The sequence below is a fragment of the Psammomys obesus genome, unplaced genomic scaffold, assembly GCF_907164565.1.
Source record: "Psammomys obesus unplaced genomic scaffold, mPsaObe1.curated_primary_1811, whole genome shotgun sequence".
Taxonomy (NCBI): domain Eukaryota; kingdom Metazoa; phylum Chordata; class Mammalia; order Rodentia; family Muridae; genus Psammomys; species Psammomys obesus.
This window is the reverse complement of record NW_026591816.1, coordinates 5,261,916-5,287,022: the sequence shown is the minus strand read 5'-3', so window position 1 is coordinate 5,287,022 and position 25,107 is coordinate 5,261,916. Positions and strand designations below refer to the sequence as shown.

The 25,107-nt window shown below is 38.5% G+C and overlaps 1 protein-coding gene across 5 annotated transcripts in view; it reads left to right on the top strand.

Annotated features, from left to right (window-relative positions):
• Slc16a7 (solute carrier family 16 member 7) overlaps window positions 1-25,107 on the top strand; it is a 164,578-nt gene that overhangs the window by 92,474 nt on the left and 46,997 nt on the right. For all 5 annotated transcript variants that reach the window (XM_055611975.1, XM_055611974.1, XM_055611973.1 and 2 more), the window contains one exon: window positions 5,755-6,004. In XM_055611975.1, the coding sequence (XP_055467950.1) occupies window positions 5,785-6,004 (220 nt within the window). In that variant the 5' untranslated portion in view covers window positions 5,755-5,784. The remainder of the gene's footprint in view (window positions 1-5,754; window positions 6,005-25,107) is intronic.

The following is a 25,107-nucleotide window of genomic DNA, read 5'->3' as shown; positions in this document are numbered from 1 at the left end:
ACACACACACACACACACACACACACACACACACACACACACACACACACTCCTACCCACTTCTGAAATGAGACCCATTACAGACCAAAGTTAACAATCTCACCAGAATCCAAGCTGTTGATCCAGTGGGATTTTGTGGGTGAGTTACTGGTGTAAAGTTGATTACTAAGAAGTTTTGTCCCCTGAAAGCCCACCCCAGGAGCTTCCTGGCGGGTCTCAGAATCTCCTCTTAGCCTCATTGGTCAGTGTGTCTTGCTCTTGCACAGGCAGGCAGTTTACCCATCTCTGTATCCTTGGCTAGGGCCCCCTATAAGGGTGTCAGCTTTCCCTGATTTGTGAAGTTTGCTAACCTCTTGAGTCTCATACATCTCTTGCCTCTCTCCTGGAGGGATGTTTCAGAGGTAACTGTTACAAAATAGTTTTGGTATAACAAAGCAACCCTGTGCTAGTCAAATTTTACCACTGTGACAAATTGTTTCATGAACGGAGGGAAGATTTCTTTTTATCTGATGTTTCAGAGGTTCTAAACCTTGTTGCTTCCAGTGAGAATGATGTGGCAATGGAGGATGAGATGCCTTGTACCAAAGATACTGGCAGTGGAAACCATAAAGAAAGATATGGCTACAGTGCCAGAGTTCTCCAGAAAAGCACACTCCAGGGTCCTGCCTTCCCTTAGTTCCACAAGTTAAGATCTAACCATTTCCCAACACCACCAAAGGCCAGTGACCTTCATCATTGCCACACTGGGGAATGTTTACGATCAAGCCATCCAATTTCTATGGGAAGAAATTTTCAGGCTATTAATGTTTTGAAATGCAATTGGTCTTGACTGTTTCAATCCATACAGATATTTAGACACAGAATATAATAAAAATGTCAATAGGTTTTTCTTTGGCTTATTTTACTCTCTGAGGACATAATCAAGCAGTCTTATTTCTGATTCCATGTAGATTACTTTAGCTCCAGCAGTTATTAGTTAGATCAGGCCAAGTTTCGTAGTATTTCTGGAATTTGTCTTTTATAAAAAAAGAGTATCAAAGGATTTCTATGGAAACTAAATTGACTAATAAGTGCTTACTGTAGATAATAAGGACTTACTTAGCAATAACAAGGATTCAAAATTTACTGTGGTATATCCCCTTATCTACATCACTTTTATATACCAAAAATTACACTATAAATTAATTTGAATATTATACATTTAGGTCGGTCAGTAGCATAAAAGATGAGTAAATTTAAATGTTTTAAATTTTAATTTATTTTATTTTAAAATTGAAAATAAGTTTTTACATTATATTCTAATTATGGTTTTCCTTCCCCCAGATTCCCATATACTCCCTACCCACCTTAAATTCACATCCCTTCTTGCACTTTCTAACTAGAAAACAAATATATCTTAAAAAAGAGAATATATATACATATATACTAAAATAACAAAAAATAAAAGCAGAAAACTCTGAATAGGACAAAACAAGCAAGCCAACAGAAAAAAAATGAGGAGCCAAAGATAAAGCACAAGAAACAGATATAAACACAAAGACACAGGCTAGGCTCACAAACAAAAATATAAAATTCATTTGTGTGTGTGTATGTGTCTGTCTGTCACTCTATGTGTGTATGTGTGTGTCTGTCTCTCTGTGTGTATGTGTGTGTGTGTGTGTGTGTGTGTCTGTCTGTCTCTGTGTAGGTGTGTGTGTGTGTCTGTCTGTCTGTCTCTGTGTGTAGGTGTGTGTGTGTGTGTGTGTGTATGTGTGTCTGTCTCTATCTGTGTGTAAGTATGTGTGTGTGTGTGTGTCTGTCTGCTGTGGTACACGTGTGGAGGGTAGAGGGTGGAGGGCAGTTTTCAGGAATTTTCTCCACTTCTACCATGTTGTTTCCTGGCATTGAACTTAGGCTCTCAGGATTGGTTGTGAGTACCTTTAACTGCATAAGGTGTCTTGCTGACTCCAATTTGAACTTCATGTCAATATTCTCTTTGGATCTAACCCCCACCTCCTCTCCCTCTTTTCTCTCTATTTAGTTTGGAATTACTTATTATGCTTTACCTTTGGGGGAATATTAAGGGACTAAAGGAATTTCACTTTTCAATACCATTAAAAATGTTGTTATACTGATGTCTCACTACCTACTCCCTCAAATAGAATTGGAGGTCACGTATTTCATTCATTTCCTAAATTCTTCTAAAACTGTATTTTCAGATTGCTTTAAAAATTTATCATCATATGACCAAGCAATCTATTTAACACACATTTAAAGAGAAAAGAATACAATATAAAATAAATTTTCTATTAACCATAGTGTCAGTCAAAAATTGAGTTTTTATGATTTTTTAAGTTATGATTTATACTTCATATATTTTCTATATTTTCTAAAACTAGTATAGCTACAAAAGATTTATGAGACAACCAATAAAAATAATAAAATAACTCATAAAATTGCAGGTGTATCTCTGGGATTCATAAAATTACATTACCATTTAATCAGGCAAATATTCATATAGAACAATAATGAAAATAAATATGTGTGATTTTTAATAATAACTTTTAGACTGAGTGCTTTTCTCTTCTGGGTTTTATTCTTTAATGTCTATTGTAGTCATCATTAAACTGCAGTTATCCAACTTGTTTGTAAAGAAAGCTTCGTTGAAAAATCATGCACAATTATGTCAATGTAGTCAATGACAACATTAAAATTCAATTTGGATAAACAGACCATGTATCCAGGAAACCTTACAGTATTAATTTGTCCTTTACAATAAAATCTCGTCTTATAATTAATTATAATTAGTACCGATACTGTACTATTATTTTACCTTGCAAAAGCATGTGGGGTGCAGTCATCTTTATGGAGGTGCGTGAGTACACAGAGGATGTTAGGCCAAACATTAGACTGAAACATATACCTCTGACTCCCAAAAGAAAAATACTGAAGGATCTTGTTTTAGCAAGAGCTCCAAAAGAAGACCAAAAGAGCTATAAAATCTGAGCCCTGAGGTCCTGCAGGGACTGACACCCCAACCAAGGAAAATACATGGAGAGGACCTAAAACCCTGGCTCTGATGTAGCCCATTGCTCAGTCTCTAAGTGGGGTCTCTAGTAAGGGGAACAGGGGCTTTCTCTTGCATGAACTCAGTGGCTAGCTCTTTGATCACCTCCCCTTGAGGTGGTAGCAGCCTTAGCAGGCCACAGAGGAGGACAATGCAGCCAGTGCTGATGAGACCTGATAGGCTAGGGTCAGATGTAAGGGGAGGAGGACCTCCCCTATCAGTTAACTAGGGGAAGGGCATGGGAGAAGCTGAGGGGGGAAAGGAGGAAGGGATTGGGAGGAAATGAGGGAGGGGGCTACAGCTGGGATACAAAGTGAATAAGTTGTAATAAATGATAATAATAAAAAAGGAAACAAAACTGAAATCGTAGACATCAAGCATAGAGTGTGGTTTTCTTAGGTGGGAGATCAAAAAGAAGGAGGGATTCAGAAAGAGGTGCTGGTCAAAGACACAGAGCTGCAACTGTGCATCTGTGAGTACAGTGTTTTTGCACACTTGGCTCTATCACAGTGCTGACTGTATGCTCTGAGCTCTGTACAGCAATAGACTTTAGGTATTATCAACACACCACACAAACACACAGGATAATGGACACTAAATGATATGAGTGTTGAACTAAATTGAAGGCAGTTGAGTTATTCTAAATTGAATGTAGACACTAAAAAATCATTCTTTGCACCTGAAATATATACTTACATGTATGTGTGTGTGTTAAAATCATCAACATTTTTACAAAAGTGAGAAATAACTTAAGGAAATAAACTAAACTAGAAGCTGATTTTGGAAAACATTTGACATGTGTGTGTGTGTGTGTGTGTGTGTGTGTGTGCATATAAATAAATATATGTATATACACACATATGTTCTTCACAGAAGTGTGACTATTTCTTCTGCATTTCAACACAATATCTGTACTCTGAGAGGATGTGGAGGCAAGGATCCCATTTTGTATAGTTTCTTACATATTAAACTCTGCATCATTTCTTTGAACAGGAGAGAATTTAAGTGTTCTTAGGTATGTATACATTAAGAGCCTTTTCTCCACTACTCAACAAACAAGCACATTATCTAAATAGCTGGTAGAAGTTATTTGAAGCCCTAATTTTGGGAGGGTAACATTTTCATATTAAGATATTATTCATTTTAGTTTTTGTTTTCATTTATTTATTACTTATTACAATTTATTTACTTTGTATCCCAGCTGTAGCCCCTTTTCCTTATATCCTCCCAATTCCACCCTCCATTTCTCTACTCCCCCTATGCCCCTCCCCTAGCTCACTGATAGGGGAGGTCCTCCTCCCCTTCCCTCTGACCCTAGCCTAGCAGGTCTCACCAGGACTGGGTGAATTGTCTTGCTCTGTGTCCTTGCAAAGCTGCATGCCCCCCAGGGGAGATGACCAAAAAGTCAGCCACTGAGTTCATGCCAGAGACAGTCCCTGTTCCCATTACTAGGGAACCCACTTGGAGACTGAGACTCAGATGTGCTACATCTGTGCAGGAGTTCTAGGTCCTCTCCATGCATGGTCCTTGTTTGAGGTATCGTTCTTGCAAGGGCCTCTGAGCCCCCATCTCTTTTTTTTGGCTTTGTTGGTCTGCTTGTTGAGCTCCTGTCCCCTCCAAATCTTTCTATCTCCCCTTTCTTTCATAAAATTCCATGCCCGATGCCCAAAACTTGGCTATGAGTCTCAGTATCTCCTTTGGTACCTTGATCTGCAGAACTTTCAGAGCCTACCTCTGTGGTAGGCTCTTGTCCTGTTCGCTTTCGTTTCCTGCTTCCAGTGTCTGTCCTGTTTGCCCTTCGTAATGAGGATTGAACATCTTCCCTACAGTAATCCTTCCTGTTTAGCTTCTTTAGGACTATAGATTTTAGTATGTTTATCCTATCTACTTATAAGTGAATATGTACCATGTGTATCTCTCTGCTTCTGGGATACCTCAGGATGATGTTTTCTAGTTTCATCCATTTGCTTGCAAATTTCATGATTTCCTTGTTTTTAATAGCTGAGTAATATTCTTGTGATTTGCTGATGGCTCCGTTTTAAGTGCTTGCCACAAAATTGTGAGGACCTGAGTTCAGTCCTTTAGAATCCACACTAAATAAATAAATAATCTGTGCATATAGCCCCAGTGCCAGGGAAGCAGAACGAAGAGAATCTTTGTTGAGTTAGCCCCCTGAGAGGAGTTATGTCAGCAAGATCTTGATTCAGTGGAAGACCCTTTCTAGATAAATCATGTGGAGACCACTTCAGGAAAATACCACATCAACCCGATTCACATGCAGTCACCTGCATGCACACACACACACACACACACACACACACACACACACACACATACACATCTACATGCACACCCTGCACACGCACAGAGGAAAGCATTTTCCTTTGAAGTGTAGTGGTTTACCTTTCCTCTTGGTGTTTCAGATTACACCTAGATTCCTACCTTCATGCCCAAATGTTTTCTTCCCATAATTATGTTTTCTTATGTTATTAAGAGGTGAAATCATTCAGATTTCACTTCTTAATAATCAAGGCTGTGTACTCACAGTTTTAATGTTGATTTTCTAATAATCCGCCAAGTATAAGAGCATCAAATATATTAATAAAACATCATATTATAGTTACAATGAGAATGACATTTTTAAAACTATCAAGGGTGATGCACAAACCCCAAAATATAACATGAACTGTTGTCATTTTTTTCCATAGGTTACCTTAGTCTCCAGCAGAAGTGCAGAAATGCCAGCACCGACTGCTGTGCCACCTCCACATCCCCTTCCTCCTGATGGAGGTTGGGGTTGGGTGGTAGTTGGGGCATCCTTTATCTCCATTGGATTTTCATATGCCTTCCCCAAATCTGTCACTGTATTCTTCAGAGATATTCAGGAAATATTTCGTGCTGGACACAGTAAAGTCGCATGGATATCATCCATCATGCTGGCTGTCATGTATGCAGGAGGTAAGCTTTTTGGTGTAAATTGATTTCTGGAATAAAAATATAAGTCCTTATCACCATATGCTTTACATTAACCATGTTTATGTACTAAAACTCATGTATTAATCAGTTAACATCAATTGAAAGCATAATTAGAACATCATTTTAATGGGTTTTGATGGGTTAGCATAATGGTTTACTTCATTTTGAGTCTTAGTAGAATCTTTGTTAGAATGGAGAATCATTTGTTTAAATGAAGTTTTGGAGATTATCATGTTTCCAAGTAAGTCATTTGCTGTTAGTTTTGGAATGAACATGATGCTATTAATATTGGAATCATGTCTCAGCATTGCCCTAGCTGACCACCATCTATGTTTCTGTCAGCTTATAAACCCAGATAATTCTCCATTTTGCATTGCCCAGAGGACCGCTTCCATGCACTTTCTGCACATGTTCAGGTTTTTGTAAGTGGAATAATTCCTTAGTGCTTCAGGACTCCCAAAATGATAACATTCTTTTATTTACACTGCTGCTTCCAATTATATTGTTAGAGTCTATGTTAAAATGAGAGTATAAATCATGAGTGAGATGAATACCTGAAACCACCTCACACTTGAATGTTAGCTAGTGTAAACCTCTCGTCATTGTGTGACCTGTTGCCTTTAAAACATTCTCAACTGCATTACTGACTTTGCAGATTTCCTTTTAGTCATTACTGAAAATGTATGGGCTTTAGAATTTTCATTTGTCAACTGGTAATTTAACTTGAAAGGACAGTTATAGACTCAGAATATAAGAATGTAAAGGTATCATACAAATTATATACTTTCACTTTTTATTATTTAAGTAAAGTTATGGTGAGAGACATAGAACATTAGAAATAATAACCAATATTTACTAGAATTTTCTTTTGGCAAGGCCTCACTCTATACTTGAATTGTGTGATGTTTCCAGTCCTCCTAACGACCTGAGAAATAATTTCCTTTTTTCTTTTTTGGGATTAAGTACATAGGCAAACTAGTTTTCCAAAGACATAGGGCTCATTTCCGAAGAAACCTGAGCCGCCGGACATCTAGCCAGTGTCCTTTCAGCCTTTGTCACATCTTCCCCCATATACCTGCAAAGTGGCTAAGCCAGGCCAACCCAGTTCTTCTGAAAACCCAATGCAGTGCTTTTGCCTTGCCGTGCTGACCCAACTTTCATCTGGCCAGCAGGCAGACTAGTTATTCTTTAAGATGGAGTCTCTAATGTACTACCAAAGCAAGCACTTGATCCATACATAATCCTCCTGTGTGCATATGTGTGTGAGTGTGTGTAATAAATTTGTTGGTGTCAGTGTGTATTTTCCGCTTTTTGTATTTTAATGATTCTAGATTAATCGGGATTTAATAAGTTTGATATACTTAAACTGATGAGTTTTTGAGTATCAAAAGTATCATTTAAATTCTACTTGACCATGTATTTGAAAACTCTGTCTTGGAATCACTTTTTGTGTGCTTGCTTTAAGGGCTGCAGCTGTTGTTTCTTACGTCTACATAGAGATGGTTGATACCATGCAGCGCACCATGTTCCACTCTAGTGTTCTTTGATGATGCTCTACTGGGCCAACAGATTTGTATTGACCTGACAGGTCCAAGTAAATATTAAACTCAGCCCCAGGTTTTTCCCTGCTCCTTACATATAACCAAAATTGAGATCTCCAGAGACATGATATAAGTCAATTGAGTTTGGACATCAAGTTTCATTATAGCTTTCATATTTTTGTTGTTGTTGTTGTTAAAAATTTTGTTGGCTAACTTAAACTCAAGACACGGAATTTGATGTGGTTAAGGTCAATTCCTGAGTTGCCTTCTTTCAACTTTTTATGCATGATCTGCAATTCCTGGTGGCTTCAGTGCATGGAAGTTCCTGTCTTACTCACTTGGTGCTTTCTGTGTTACCTGCCTAACACCAATGACTTTGTGTGTCCTCTAAACCTACTTGCTCTTTTGAGCAAAGAAAAAGGACACATCAAAAGTCAGCTGCATTATTTAGTGTCCAGGCTTGGAATTTATGAGCTTCATTTCTGATCATATCCTACTGGTCAGAAATAATTATTGCCCTACATTGAGGCAGGGGCCACAATAAATGAGAACTGGATAAGATCCAGTAAGTCCTGGACAGAACTTCCGACTCAACAGTTATTGTCCACAAGCAAAGGAGAGCTGGTTCATAGATGTGCCATAGTCATGGCACAGACTTTGAGTTGGCTAGATGAAAAAGGGATATGAGAATGAAGAATGATATCATTTTAATTTAGTTAAATATGAATTTAATTTTCTCAAATTACTTAGTGTAACATCTTTATTAGACTTGTCATATATAAATAGTAGTGAAAATTTTTATTAGATTTGTCATATATAAATAATTTTATTATGTATACATTTATTTTCTTTTTAAGATAGTATGGTACAGATTTGAAGAGGTGTGGTGGAGAACTCTCTTTTGAGACAGGATCTCATGTATTCAGGCTAGCCTTTACCTCATTATGTCACTGAGGATCTAAGGATGACCTACTCTCCAGATGTGGAATACTAGCTTGTGTTGGCATGCCCAGGTTGTGTCGTTCAAGGTTGAACACAGACATAAAGGCTAGATAAGTTCTATACCAAGTGGAATACAACTCCAGCCCTCAGAAGAAAACTTTTGAAATTAATAAGTACAATGGTAATTTTATATTTACAATTTTATTAGAAAAATCATTAAGGTATTTAGAGTAATAGAAGAATAGAGTATGTTTAAATTAAAATCAATAGGTTTTTTATTTGTGATTGCTTTGAGAAAATAACTTCAGGCATGTGAAAATACTGTGTAGGAACTAATAATGATAAGATCTATAAAGGATCCAAGATCCTTTTTAATCCCTTGGAATATTGCCCCAAATCCTCAATTATCAGGGCTTGCAACTGTTGGCATGTCATTTCTGGCTATGTAGTGTGAGGTACTGTACATCCCAGGCTTTTGGGTAGTAGCAGGAATACCAAAAGTCCATTCAACTGTAACGAATTCGGCTGGATGTAGTTTATCCATTCACGTGGTTCCTCATGCTATCAACGCATTAGATCTCATCTTAAAACATAAAGCAAGCTTTTGTCTTTGAATAAAAAAGTACTTTGCAGCAGGCATGCTGATGCCCATCCAGAGTCCCAGTATTCAGTAGCCAAAGGCAGGAGGACTGCCACAGCATAAGGTTAGCCTGGTCTACGTTTCAAGTTCTAGGTCTTCCAAGGCTACACACTGAGACCTTGTCTCCAAAACAAACAAACAAATGGGCCAGATGCAGTGGTACATTTCTGGTTTAGTACCAGCACCCGGAGGCAGAGGCAGGCAGATCTCTGAGTTCAAGGCCAACCTGCTCTATGTAGTGAGTTCCAGGACATCCAGGACTCTGTAGGGAGACCCTGTCTCAGAAAACAAAACAAAAAACTAATAAGCAAACAAATGGAAGAGCAAGGAGGTCTGCTGGAAGATCATGTGTTCTAGAGATAACAAGGATGTGGCATAATGAAATCTCAGCAATATGTATTAACAAGATGTGAGCAATTTCAACACCACTGGGCATTCCAGTGTGGGTGGGGAGATCTCATGGAACCCTGCCCCTAGATGAAAAGCTACAGTCAGTGACTGATGAGAGGGGAAATTAGTCCTCTTCAGGAATGAGCCTCCTAACTTATTATGATTACCTCATACCAAGTGGGGAGCCCCACAGACACACATATAAATGACACTACATGAACTCCACAAGTTCACGTACACACACACACACACACACACACACATACACACACACACACATGCATAATGCTAATTCATATTATAGGATGAATCTATACTTCACTCCTCAATACACGGTATTCCTTTATATGGACATACCACATACTGTTTAGCCTTTCATTAGCCAATGACTATTTAGATTATTCCTTCTTTTAAACTAATGCAAATAATTTTCTATAAACATTCATGTGCATGTTTCTATGAGAACATGCATTTCCATCCTTGTGTGGAATGTTAAGCTTCAACAAAACTGACACACGCTTCTTATGTTGCTGGCTGGTTTTTAATTTCTGCTCCCATGGGCTGGCTTCAACTTCTTCACATTTGTGATAGCACTTGTGTTTTCCATCATAGCCTTCTTAGTTTACAGAAAATTTGTCACTGTGTGGTGATTTGCATTTTCTATTTGAAGGAGGGAAGAGTTTTATTCAGATCCTCTTTCTATGAAAATATTTCTTACACTTCTCTTTCTCTCCCTCCTCTTTCACTCTCTGTCTGCCACGCCCCCACGCGTGTGCACATGTGCATGTGTGTGTGTAAGGTGGAGGTGGGAAGACAACTTGCAGAGGTCAGTTCTCCTGCCATCGTGTGGGTACTGAGAACTGAATTCAAGCTGCCAGATAGGGCAGCAAACACCTTCACGTGCTGAGGCAGCTCATGACCTCTCTCGTTTCTCTTTTTTTAAAAAGACAAAACATTTACAAAATATTGCTGAACTTGTATTGTGCTAGCAATGGACTGCTGTCCATTCAGCCTGCCCTGAAGTGTGGTTTGTATACCCAGTTACACTCTATTACAAAAAAGTAACGTTTCCTCTCTAAGTGGCTATCAGCTGGAGACATTATCTTGTTTAGGGATGAGCACTCTGGTGTAGCTTCCCCTCTTAGCACTGGGAGCCCATCCGGCTTGGACTTGTGCAGGTCCTGAGCATGCTGCCATGGTCTTCATTATTTCATACACATGTCAATCATGTAATGTCTGGAAGACGCTGTTGCAATGCTGTTCTCCATCCTCTCTGGCTCTTAAAGTCTTCCTGCCTCCCATTCCCCATAGTTCCCTGACCCTTGTTGGGCCATCTCCTTTTGGTGTCAGTGTTCCAAAATATCTCTCTCTGTCTCTCTGTCTCTCATTGCCCATTTCTGAGTGTCTGTATTAGTTCTGACCAACTCCAAGAAGAAGCTTATCTAATGATGGCTGAGAGAGACATGATCTATGGGTATAGCAGAATGCTGTAAGAAATACTTTTTTATCACTATATTCCTGTAACAAAACAATAGTATTTGGTTTTCCCCTAGGCTTATGGCCTATCTTCTTCTATATTCTTGACCACTCAAAAAGGAATGAAAGGAAACATTTTAAAAAGATAATAATTTAGAATAAAAGTCTGATAGATTTGAATAATTAAAGCACGGATGTTAGTATTTTGCCTTTCAAAAGGTTTTTTTTTTTTTTTTTTTTTTTCCAAGTGTGACTGACAACTTTTCTGCACTATTAAGTCTTCTATCAAGACTGCATTGTCCTACCTGGAACCCCTGCACAGGTGTAGCCCATGGCAGGTCAGGGTCCAAGTGGGTTACATAGTAATAGGAAGAGGGACTGCCTCTGACATAATCTGATTGGCCTGCTCATTGATCACCTCCCCCTGAGGGGGGAGCAGCCTTACCAGGCCACAGAAGATGACAATGCAGCCACTTCTGATGAGAACTGATAGTCTAAGATCAGAAAGAAGGAGAGGAGAACCTCCCCTATCAGTGGACTTGGGGAGGGGCATGAATGCAGAAAAGGGGAGGGAGGGTGGGATCAGGAGGGGAGGAGGGTGGGGCTTTTGGGGGGTACAAAATGAATAAAGTGTAATTAATAATAATAAAAAATATTAAAAAAAGAGTGCATTGTCCTATAGGCCTTACCCTCAACTCTGTTTTAACATGATATCTGTTGGTAAAGAAATCTGACATTCATTTCTGGAACAACTTCAGTATATATACAGCATCATGGTTTCTTTTTTATAGACGACAAAGTCAATATCTGATTCAGATATTTATTTTTTTCTACTGTTGGGAATACCTCTACTTATAAAGGCCTTTCTTGGTTATAAATAAATTTAAATACCATGAGGTGAAGAGGGATATAGTTTAGTGTGAAGCATAATAAGTCTCTTCCAAGTATCTGAGGTTATATTCCATGCAATGCTAACTGCATTTGCCTAGGGAACATATAAGATATGACACCCTCATTAGGGCCTAGCATTCTACCTATTAATCACTGCTGTGGGGTCACCCAGAAATATGGAGTGTTGTTCTGAGGTCTGGCCTGTGGTGTCAGGGCTGGAGCCTCTTGTAGTAATTAGTTGGCATCTGGGCCCTGGTAGCAAGGTATTATCTTCCCTTCTGATGTCTAAATTAAAAATGAAACTAATAAAAGGTATGCAGAAAGGGCGGAAAAGAATGCAAATTACACTGATACATTACTTCATCTTTAGAATAATGGCACTAAATTATAGCAACCCATCTGGCTGCCCATATGGTCTCCTGAAGTTCTAGCAAGTTTTGGCAAAAAGGTCAAGCTGAGTGGTCATCCCATTAATACAGCACTAAGTAAAGGTAGAAAGTATATTATAATCTTAACTTTCTGTGTTCTTTAGATGAATGTGGATTTATTGCATGACCAGTGATAGTGTTTTAGTTCAGCATGTCTCTGTTACCCTGGTGAGAGATAATGTAATAGTGAATTCATGCAGGATTTCCAGATTCAAATTTTGAAAAGCTAGTCTATATGATTATTTCTTGAGCTTTTTTCCTCTAATTCAGTCTGGGGTGTGTGTGAGTGTGTCAGTCATTCTGGTGAACAGAACTGACGTTATCGCCCTGGAAACTTGTTCTGTTTTATGAGAGAGTTGACTACCAAATGTGATAAAGAGTGAACATTGTTTTACTATGGACTGCTTTGAACATGTGTAAGCATCAGGCCATTGAAGTTATTGTCTTGGAGCTATTAAACAGTTTTTGCATGGGCAACTAACTGGTGGACATACTATACAATGTACATCTGTTCTTTGTAAGATTTAAATAAAGCCATTATGGTACTTTGCCTTGTGCTTTATAATATTTGCATATTTGGGGAGAGCTTTAATATAATTCCTATAACATACACTCTTTGCAGCAATAAAGGGAAGATAGTTCTCTTTCTGTATTTGAAATGGCTAGGTCTTTTCCCTTAGCTTTCCCAATCCCAGAACGTCTAGCAATTGTGTTTGGAACCATTCTGTACGTATTACAATTACATCATACTAGATTTCTTTTCTCCATGAGTATTGCCAGCGATTTTCTAAAAACATGATTACTGGGCCTACCACATAACCATGTTCTCTTCCAGTCCCAGGTTCCCTTCTTTTAGGTTAGGGTTAAGTTACTGGTGTTTCTAATGAAAATTAACTGAAGGATATATGCTATCCTTGGATACCTCATGGACAAGACAGTCTGACTTTCCCTTGACATAGTCACAAGGAGAGTCCATGATCTAAAACCAGACTTGAAACAGGTATTATAAAACACCTATTAAGATTTTGAGACTTGCTATGCAAAGAACCTATACAGTGACCATTCAAATCATGAATACTGCAATGTTGGGTGCACAGTATTACTTGGCAAAGTATTTCCCAAGAGAGACCAGACTGTAAGATAGTCTTAGATTGTATCATGGGAATGATTGTACAGTGAACACTTCGTTCAGTCTCTGCTAAGAGGAATGCTGGGGAGGGTGGACTATAACATGAGATAAAAGTTCTAATCGCTATTGTCCTAGCCAGCAAGAGTAAGGTAGCTATAGGGAATTTCTTGTGAAGGGATATCTCTGTCCCTCATAAGACAGAAATTGAGACTGTTAAGAATCAATTCTCCCATTGCAGGAATTCTAAGCATTTGAAATTTTTGATGAAGATTGATTTCCTATAAGTGGAATGATATAAATAATACCAGATTTCAATTAAACACACAACTGACATTTTTAATTTAAATTTATTTTTTATAATTTATTAATTCACTTTACATCTCGACTGCAGCCCCCTCCCTTGTCTTCCCCTGATCCCACCATCCCTCTCTCATCCCCCCATTCAACTCCCCTTTTCTTAAGAAAGGTGGAGCCCTTTTCCTTTATTATCTGACCTCAGCCTGTGACGTCTCATTAGGACTCTTGCATCCTCTTCCTCTGTGGCCTGGCAATGACCCCACCACCACCATCACGGGGAAGTGATCAAAGGGCGGACAACAGAATCCATGTCAGAGACAGCCCATTTTTCTTTCTTAAATATTTTATTGAGACTGTTATGCATGCATGTAATGTGTTTTGATCAAATTCATCCCTCACTCTCTCCTCTGTGAGTTATCCCCATCTTCCCCACCACTGTTTGCTTCCATGTTTACATCTTTCTTTTCTAAAAGCACACTCACTGTTGCTTATGGTACAGATATAGAGCCATCTCCAGGAACTTGTTAGCTTTTCAAGGAAAACTTCCCCTTCTACCCTAGCATGTCACCAGTCACCAACAACCTCTCCACCTAGGGTGGGACTCCATGATCACCTCCTGTCTTCATGATTTTGGTGGCTTGATCGTGTGCACAGCTTGTGCATAGAGTAACAACCACTGTTAGGTCCAGCAAATTTCATTTCATGGAAGATGTCCAGGACTTCTGACTCTCATGGTCTGTCTTCCTCTTCTTCCATGATGAGCTCCTCACAGCTCATGAGGAGGAGCTGTGATGGAGAAGTTCAATTTAGAGCTGAGAACATCATACTCTATTATTCCCTGCACTTAACCAGTTACAGGCCATCTGATTCAAAGAGAAGCTCTTCTCATGAGATACACAGATGCATTTTGAACATAATGCACAATAGAAAGCATGAGTTATTTCTCATGGAGTGAGGTTTAAATATAATCAGAACATGGCTGGTTACTTCTATAACCATCCTAATAGCATTGCACCAGCAGGCATATCCTGCTAAGACAGTCTATACTATAGCTCAAAGAATTTTCAACTTATGACTGTTGAATATTTTTCTTGCCTAGTAGCATAAATAGAAACTTACAGCATTATGAAAGCTATTAAGTAGGGATGAAGCTTTCAAGATGGTACCAGCTTTCTTTTTTCTATGCCCTATAATTCAACCATGTGGTATTTTTAGAAATATGGTCTTATCACCAAGATCAGTGGCAGTAATCTCTAATGTTTGGGGTTCTTTGGGACCCCACTACAAATGGAAAAGAGGCAATCTATACCTGTCACAAAGCATTTTTTTTAAATTATTTGATATATTGTAATATCTGGGAAAGGTATTGCCCTGTCATTACAGAATAGCATCATTTAATGTTTTTTGATATGTGTGTGTACATAATAAACAAAGCTTCAATAGTAGTAGGCTTTTTATGTAGCAATTTCAGAGATCTTTAGTGTAATTTTTCCTCCCAGAGATCCATCCTGTATACTTCTTTCCAATTCACCACGCTGTTTAATCCTGTTATTTCATTACTCCCCCTTTCCTCCTTCAAACCATCCCCTTCCTTTGAAATCACACATGGTCTTTTAGTAGTCTTGACTTATGTGTGTAGTCCAATTTAATCATAAATATCCAAAATTTCAAATGTAGCTCTCACATATGACAAAGAGCAGGTGGCATCTGTCTTTCTGGGTGTGGGGCACCCCACTAAGAATGATTGTTCACAGCTCTATCTATTTAAGCTGCACATTTCATTTTTATTTTTTCCTTACAGCCAAATAATTTTCCATTGTGTAAATGTAGCACATTTTCACTTCATCCATTGATGGATATGTGGGCTGTTTCTGTTTTCTTGCTATTATGAACAGGGCAAGAATGAGCAGAGCTGTGCCAGTATCTCTGTTGTCCTTTGAGAATAGATGGCTGACATGATAGAGGTTTTATATCTTTGCAAAGGCCCTTCACACTGATTTCCACAGTGGGTCCACCAGTCTACACTACCACTAACAGTGAATAAGTGTTCCTCTCTGTCTACATTCAGGTAATGCCTGCTTTGTGGTCATTATTTTTAGACACAGCCATTCTAATTGGAGTAAGACAACACCTTCAACAAATAGCTATTGTAAAATTGTTTAGCTGTTGGTGGGAGAGTTGAACTAGTTCCTCCTCCTCCTCCTCCTCCTCCTCCTCTTCCTCCTCTCTCTCTCTCTCTCTCTCTCTCTCTCTCTCTCTGTGTTTGTGTGTGTGTGTGTGTGTGTGTGTGTGTCTGTCTGTCTGTCTGTCTGGGAACAACTCAACTCTAAATTGATGGAGAACCTCATCATAATACCTAATCCCCGGATCTGCTAATGGAAGAAGTAGGGGATGTACTTCAACTGATAGGCATAGGAAAGAACGTTCTGAATAGGACCTTAGTAGCAAAGGCATTAAGACCAACAACTTACAAAAACAGGACCCCATGAAATGGAGAGAATCAGATGAATGAGGGCTTTGCATCTCAACCTACAAAGAGTGCTTGGGCAGGGCAAATGCGAATCGTGGTATAAAAATGAATGTGACACAACTTGAGAGGGGTAGGAGTGGATCTGGGCACTGCTGTAAAGAGGCATTGGAGGTGAATTGATCAAAAGATTTGCATGAAATTCTCAAGGAAATAGTGAAAATATTTTAAAGTAAAATAAATTTATTAAGTATAAAAGAAAAGATGATTAGTATGTGACTATTTACCATTCCTGGCACTTCTTCCCCATGCAAAAAGGTGTGATACTTGTGATCAGAACTGGTGGATTCTGGGAGGGGGAGCAAGAGAAGAACAGCTAAGAGTTGGAGACCTCAGGCATCACAGGAAACAGACTTCTCAGAAGACAGATTCATTGACACAGCTCATTTAGTTGGGGAGAACAAAGGCTATTTAAACCTTTGGGTTTTCAGTAGAAGCCTTCCAGGTGAATGTACATCACTGGCAGGGGATAAGGTGCTAGCAATGCCTATTTTTCATGAAGAGGAATTCCAGCTGCTTTCTGGACATGACCTTATAAGGAGAGAGGAAGTTTAACCTGTAATCCAACCACCAGGCTATCTGACCATCTCAAGGTTCGTGGAAGTGGGGGCCCTAAAGCTACATGTGTGGAGGAAATGCAGGCTCAGAACAAGGAGGGAACAGTCTCAAGATGAGATATGTGGGGTTTGGACATGCCTTGACCTCACTTGCTCTAGGTCACCCCGCCCTCATCACATGGCTCCCACAACTTTTAGTTCTACTTTGCCACACAGATAAGAGCAAGCATCATGGGTTATGATTTAACTTCCATTCAAGCTTGAGTTTCTGCTTCCTTTTATCTCTATGACCTCACTTCTATGACCTTACTTCTATGACCTCACTGAATGCTTTCTTCAATGAATCAAGTCTTTAATGGAGTTTGTGTGTGTGTGTGTGTGTGTGTGTGTGTGTGTGTGTGTGTGTGTGGCCAAGTTCATCCTCTAACTAATTCTGCATTTCGGGCTGCCTTTAAACATGAAATTTTACTACCCAATCTTTCAAATTTCCACTAACTATCTTTAACAGTTCTTGAAAAATGGAAATTAGATTTCATCTTTTCACATGCTTTTAGTGACTTTAAATTTGATGGACCATGTCAGAGAATTCAAAGTAAAATACTTTATTTTTTTTAATCTAATACTAGAGGAGTAACCTCATTATTTCAAAGAAGATTTTACATGATTGATCCACATGGCCATCCCTGAGCAATAATTTTCTCTGCTGGTTGGATTTGCATACAGCAAGTACATTGTGCATAGATTTGGCCCCAAGCTGCTGGCAACTACTGTTCCTGCACACCCATTGCATACGCAGCTGTTGGTTGTCATCAGAGACAATGATATAGACGGATGAGGTCTTAAATAATTAACTTGTTTATTTACTTATTCTATGGATATACATACTGTATTGGTGCAAGCGGCATAGCCCAGCTGAAGCTCTAATGAGCCATCGGATGCTATGCTTTCAAGAAGTCTTCCGTGTTTAATTATGGTTGTGCTGTGAATCAGTGAAGAAGCACAGTCAGCATCACAAGGTTGTGTGACTAAAACAGAGTTCATAGCCAAATGGCCAAGCAGCATCTCTGAACTGAAGGATGAGCATACAGCATTAACCAGAACAAAGGGGAATATTTGAGATGGAGAACACAGTCTGAATGTGGAGATCCTTGCACATCAGAGAAGGTTCCAGTAGCCTGAAGAGATTAATAGGGTTGCTATACAACAGAACGTTGGAGGAAGAAGAGGAGGACAGCCTTACACCTACTGAGCCGCATACTCTATGCCCATATAGATTGAGGAAACAAGAATCCAAATGTAGGAATTGAAGGACTGATCTCCCAGGACAGCCAGAAAATAGTAAAACAGAGGAAGTAGCTGAAGGCAGCATAACTTCTTCCTTCATGGTTCTCCAGGCAGAAAGTCTAAACTCAGTATGCCAGTGCAGTTGGTTCTTGGTGAGTGAGTCCTCACATTGTAGGTAATCACCTTCTTGACATTTCTCTTGGTGGCCTTTTCTCTGTGTGCACCTCATCTCTGTGTCTGTCCTCTTTCTAGGTTGATCTTTGTCATAGAAATTTGGGATCTACCTTAGTATTTTTACAACCTTATCTAACCCTAGTTCACCTTCTTACATGTCATATCCTCTCAGTCTGCCTTATTAATGGTGATGGCTTCTAGATGGATTTTAGAGGAATGCAGTAAAGCACAGAACAGGTGCTTGCTTCTTTTGAATGTACTTTCAAAACAGTGCATTCAAAAAGTTGTAGCATCACAATAGAGAATGTGTTATAATACAGGTGATTGCCAATATATCCTTGATCACAACAAATACAAAATTAACAAATGATAAACTCTATTCCGAGGACATGTGAGACTCTCTCTATGGTGTTTTTGTCAGTTGAGCAATACATAGCTATTTTTTTCCTTGTAGTTTTATTCTAAAACCTCTTATTTAATTGTACTCTTTAACTTATGAACACAAACCTTACGACAGACAGCATTGTAAATTATCCCTGGATGAGGCTTCTCTGACATGTATTCTCTATTTTCATATCACAGACTTTTTGTGCTTCATATAATAATCATCACTTCACCACCAAGTCTGGAGACTGTATAAGCATCAAAACCAGAAAGCACAAAAATGCAGGGAATTTTATATTGCCAAGACCATGAAATGGACCTCTGTTCACTATTTACAAACTCGACTAAGATAGCTGATTATTGCTGTCTTTGTATTCTTATTAAAAACATAGATGTCAGTCCATTTAGATTTTCAACACATGGCATATCACCACCACAAACTTGGAAAGCTCTGTTACATATGCATTACAAATATGTTCTAGGGTGTAAGCACATTTGCAGAAACAGTCTGAAATAATTATGGACCATAGCCTTATAACTTCTCTGAATTATATCTGGTGCTGTGTGTATCACTAATTACTCATTTTATGCTAATAACTCTGCCTACTGTTTGGGGACAGTGAGAGAAGCCTGCACAACAACAAAGCTCATTTATACAGAATTTATGCAGCCAACATCAGATATCACCTAGATTTTTGAAAGTTTTTAAATGAACACAACTTTCACACATTATTAAAACTAATAATTACAGCTAGATTTTTTTCTAGTCACAACATCATCATTAAGCGTAAAATCTCTTCAAAGTTCTGTCGAATATTGACAGAGTTTTGAAAACATTAACTTATGAGCAAATAACTGATGGTTTAGAGACTTGAATTTTTCTGGCTAGAACATGCTGTTTGCTTTAGATGTTTGCTGACTATAGTGGTCTACAGGTTTCTGCTACTCTTGTGACTTCACCTCTCACACAGATCAATGACTTCCACTACATAGAAGCAACCTGTGGATCTTCTTAGCTCAACAAGAAATGAATATTGTTGGCGTTACTTTTTAGCTCTTTGGTTTCTCATACCTCTTTCTCCCTTCTCAACCTCAGTTCCTTCCAACACCCCTGTACCTGGTAAGAGAAAAAGGTTAATGGGGAGAGGTGGCATAGTTATCTTAGCCTACTTTCTGCTGGTTAGGGTCACTGGGTTCCTTAAGGAAAGTCCAATCTTCAATTTAGTATATCTCCAGCTTCTTGAACTGCATCAACAGTAATCAGGAGCAACAGGGGTGGACACCAGCAGTCTTGTTCTTTCTGGGAGCTCTATCCGCTCTCTGGGCCCTGGCATCCATTCCATCTCCAGATTCCTCAGATTTAAACTGTCTGCAGCTGGCAAAGAACCCCTCTCAGAGCCTGCACTAGACAAATAGTTTGCTGCTGTGGACACTCTGAATCAGTCCCATATCCTACACCTGGGATCAAAACACAAACATGTTCACATGTTATAAACCCAAACTGCCACAACAGAGTATGCACTCCTGGAAGGTTGAAAGCAAAGGAGACCATTCAGAAAAACCCTCACCCACTACAAACATCTTTTCTGTTTATAGGATGAGTAAAAGGCAACTACAAATAAGACAGGAATTGGAGTGTAGACAGAACAAAGTAGAGCAAAGGCAGTGTTGTGGTTGTGAATGAGTGATTTAGGTTTCTCTTTCTTTGTTCAGGTTTTACCAGGTAAACCAATGCTTATGTCAGTGGCAAACATTGATACGGAAACAGAAAAAACAAACAAACAAACAAACAAACAAACAAAAACCATGTACAGGGGCTACAAGGATGAGCCAGTGTATGAACACCTACACTACTCGTGAGGGCCAGAGTCTGTAGTCCTTGCACCTGCGTAGATGGTGGGCAGGTATGGAAGCTCACCTGTAATTTATCCATTCTGCGAGAGATGCAGACACAGGCTTGCTCTTGTGAGCTGCTAGAGAGACAGGTCAGTCAGCTCTGTGTTCCAGTGAAAGGCATCTCATTAGGCAAGAGCATCATCAGAAAGGGCAACCTGACCTTGACTGCTGACCTTCACATGTACACACACGTGCACATTTGTGTACCTGCACACATTTGAACACACACACACACACACACATCTATATATGTCTGTATATATATGCACAGGAAAAATATTTGTTTAAAAAAAGACTTATCTATGGAACAGAACAGTATTTTGATATACATTTGAGCTTATTAGAAGAGAAATAGAACAGTCAAACATTTGGTGTAAGCTGTTGTGGTATTGGTGAAAATATGAAGTGGTATGTGTTTGTGTAATGATGGCTGTATAATATCTATATGAGCCTGTGGCTCATGGTTTGTCTCTAAGACAAGAACTGGCCTGAGCACACTGCTGTCTCAATTCTGCTCTCTTTCACTGACACCTATCCATCTTGCAGCAAAAGTCTTTTAAAGGCTTTTTCATTCTTTGACCTATGTTGTCTGGGATTCTTTTCCCTGTCCTTTAGCTAACATTTACAAAGTCCTTGTACACTCTGAGATTCTCATCCACTTACCAAATATCTCTTGGACATCAAGAGTGTTCCATGGTGAATTTTAAATGTATATAACATATCTATGAAGAGTAAATTTGGCTGATTCTGTTAAAGCAGTTTAACAAGATGGCCCTGGTAAAATGAAGTAAAAACATGCACACAGCCACTGAGTACTTTTAAAGCTGTGGCAAAAAATATTTCTTAGTCATTTTTTATTAAATCACATGTGCTAGGTTTTAGAGCATGGAGGACAGATTCCTAGTCAGTGAAACAGCTCCGCAGAGCCAGCTGCAGCCTCAAGCCTGGGTCAGACACAGCCAAGTAGAAGCTGGAGGACAGCTGTCACTATTTGTGCAGCTGCTCTCCAATGAGAAGCTGTCTCTCAGCTGCATTCGTCGCTCCACATACATAACTTTATGTTTGGCTTCATTGGTTTTGTTCCATTCGATTCTCTGCGTGAGAGGATAAATGTCAAATGTTAGTAAATGTTGCCTTTTCCAAGCTACTCATAAGGAAATATGAATCAGAGTAGAAGTGCTCTCTCCACTTTTAGCCCTTCGCAAGGAAAGTTCTGGGCAGAGTAATGGAGAGAGCACATCTCATAAAGCACCTTTATTTTTCTTGGCTTCATGTGGCGCTTTCTTGTTGCTTTAGCGAACTTATAAATATTTACCACACAATGAGTTTAATAAGTGGGAAATTAAATTAGCCAGAAACATGAATACCACTTTTATCCTCCATGAATCTTATGCAGTATTCATAAAGGCTGGTATAATAGTTTGTTTGGTGTTTTAGTCTAGAGGTGTTCCTTTTCCATGGAAAGTCATTTTTGTTTACACTTTGGCATGCTCTTTGTTGGTTTGCTGGTTTTCAAACAAAATATTGAAAGTTTGTGTATTTCACATAATTCCTACCTCCACTTCACCCCCCCCCCCACACACACACATACACAACAGCCTAGACATGGAAGAGAGCCTTTTGGCACTTTTTAAATGATTTTGTGTTGACCTCTTGTTACAACAGATACTAAAACTTCTAGAGGATACAACTTACTTTTTAACTAATTCCTAAGTAAGCAATGTTTCTCTTTTTTTCCTTCAGGTTTATGTAGTTTTTGAGATGTTGCCATGATGGGATAGGGGAATACTGGTTTAGAGATGGGCTGTTTTATGCTTGGATTCCAGTGTTGACACCATGAACATGGTGGTACTTGTGTCAAGACACTGAGTATTTCCCTGGGTCAACTCCTTATACATAATGGTCCATATTTATTTATGCAAATACAATACCTGACCTGTCCTGATTGTCATTTCCTTGATCACATTCCATGAGAATGAACATGTGCTTATCTGGGCAGAAGACACTTTACTTTCTAACTCTGGTTATATGAACATAATATTTTAGTTTTGAACTTAGTCTGTTTTAAAAATTCAAACTTTACTAATAATGTAGTTGGTTCTGTAATTTAGAGATTTGAGTGGATGAATATATATATATATATATATATATATATATATATATATATATAGTATCATATTGCAGTGCCTTTCATGCCATGTAGTCTGAGAAAACATGGCTTGTGTAAAAAATGTAAAACCACCAATTCTATACTGATTAGAGAAATGTCATTATGGTTGTGACCTTGGCTGGGGATGGCTATGTTGTGTCTGACTGTAAAACAATGTAACAATGTGTGACCATATGAAACCTCTCTGACACATCTTACTGCCAGAGAAGTTCAAACCAGAGGCACTGAGATGAAGACAAACACATTTATCAGTTGGTGTTTGCCTGTGAGGTAGCCTTTGCCTCCTTGAGCAAGACGGTCAAATCACATTCTGCCTTTATTGAGTAGAAATTTCAAGTCTAAGAAGAGTTATAATGAAAAAATATGAAATTCAGAAAGTTATGGTTTATATGAATAGATGTATTCACTAACATCTACAATATTAGAATTTCAGCAAGAATGAAAATGGAGAATCCAGGGCCCAGAGAAGCCCGAAAAGACCAGCATATGGTATCTATATCCTGTAGAAACTATGATGCCAATAAAGAATGAATTAAACCAAATTTTCTAAAATAATTTAATATAATTAAAAATTTTATTAGTGATAAATCTAGGCAAATGAAAGCAATATTTAATATATTCTGTATCAATACATCTATCCTTTACTTATGATGATTATATTCTTAGTTTACTACAAAGAAAATAATATTGAAGACAGGTTTAATGTCTAATCCTTCTGACTGTAATGTTCAAGTATCTGTTGACTTTTCTGTATGGTAGCATTTAATCTGTCAGTTAAGTACTCTACCATTTTCTTTTATGGACCGTCTCAGTATGATGTCCTGTGCTACATCAATGAATATGTTCCACTGATGTACCCCGCTATGGGGCATGACTGACCAAGGAGCACAGCCTAGGGAGGACAGGTCACTTTGAGAAGCCTATTTGATATTTTCTTTCATAATTGTTACCTATATGTATAGTAGACTAAATTCCTTATTAGGTTTTTAAATAACCTTTTCTGTGTTGCAACATTTATTAGTTTGGCCTACATTTCCTTTAAAGTAAGTTTCTGTAGTTTCTGTAAGGCACAATTAGTTCTCATGCCAACAGTAATAAATCTTTTGTTTTGAAAAGGATTCATCATGGCAACATGAACTTTTATTCCAGAGATAAAAATAAAGAACAAAAGTATAAACTGTTCAAGTAACCTAGATTTAGGGATGATCTGTTTGCAGTATCTCCTTAAACATATCTCGGAGATTTAATATTTTATATTTTCTTTACTAATGTGTTATTTTTTTATGTGAATGCTCCATAGGCTCATTTATTCCAATGCTTGGTCACTGGGGGTGGGCTTTGAAATTTCAGTAGCCTCTGCCAGGCCCAGTCTTCTCTCTCAGCCTATAGATCAGAATATAGCTTTCTGCTGGCACACCATCTATATTCAAGCCATGCATGACAGTAATGGAGTAAGTCATGGAAAGGGTAGGCAAGCCCCCAATGAAATGTTTGTTGGAGTTTCTTTGGTCATGGTATCTCTTCATAGCAATAGAACAGTGACTACCATATTCAAAGATGTCACATTATAGTTTTGGTCCTGTTATAATGTTTAAGATATGATACAGGAAATATCTTCTATTGTCATCATTGTCTTAAGGTTTAACCAAACCACCTCGCCTTTCAGTCCTCTGCCCTCTCAGTTTTTAAACTCGTCATTTCCAGAATACCAATTTGTGTGTAATTACAAATATTTGTTGAAAATCATAAATATCAGTTCTATAATATCTGTGCCTTATCTTCTAATACATGACTTTTAACATCACAAGTATCAAAATCTTTTAACTATTACTATTCTGATAAGGTCACATTCATTGCTGCCCTCCACACAGTTTCACCCTTCTGATCTAGACAAGTGATTATCACTTGCTTACCTAATGATAATTTTCTTTGATCTATAGTGAGAACAAAACTAGTTAAATTTAACACTGTACCTTCTTAAACCGTGCATCTCTGTAATTAAAAGTAACAGAACCAGACAGGTCGATTCCCTGGTCTCTTTTAGTTCGTGATCAGTAATCTCAAGTAGTCCTGTAATGCTACATTCTGTTGTCTCAGCCTGATTTCTCCCACAGTCTATGAGTTATTTCATTTTTCTAGTGAAAGACTGTGTGTGTGTGTGTGTGTGTGTGTGTGTGTGTGTGTGTGTGTGTGTGAATGTGTGTGTGTGTGTGTGTGAGTGTGTTTGTGTTTAACTGCTAGGCACCATCTCAGGATTTATTTCTAGTTCTTCCAAATCTTCGGGTTATCTCAACATTGGGAAGCTGGGCTTTTGGATGTCTTTTCTCATTGTACTTATCTCATAGATGACATCATGTTT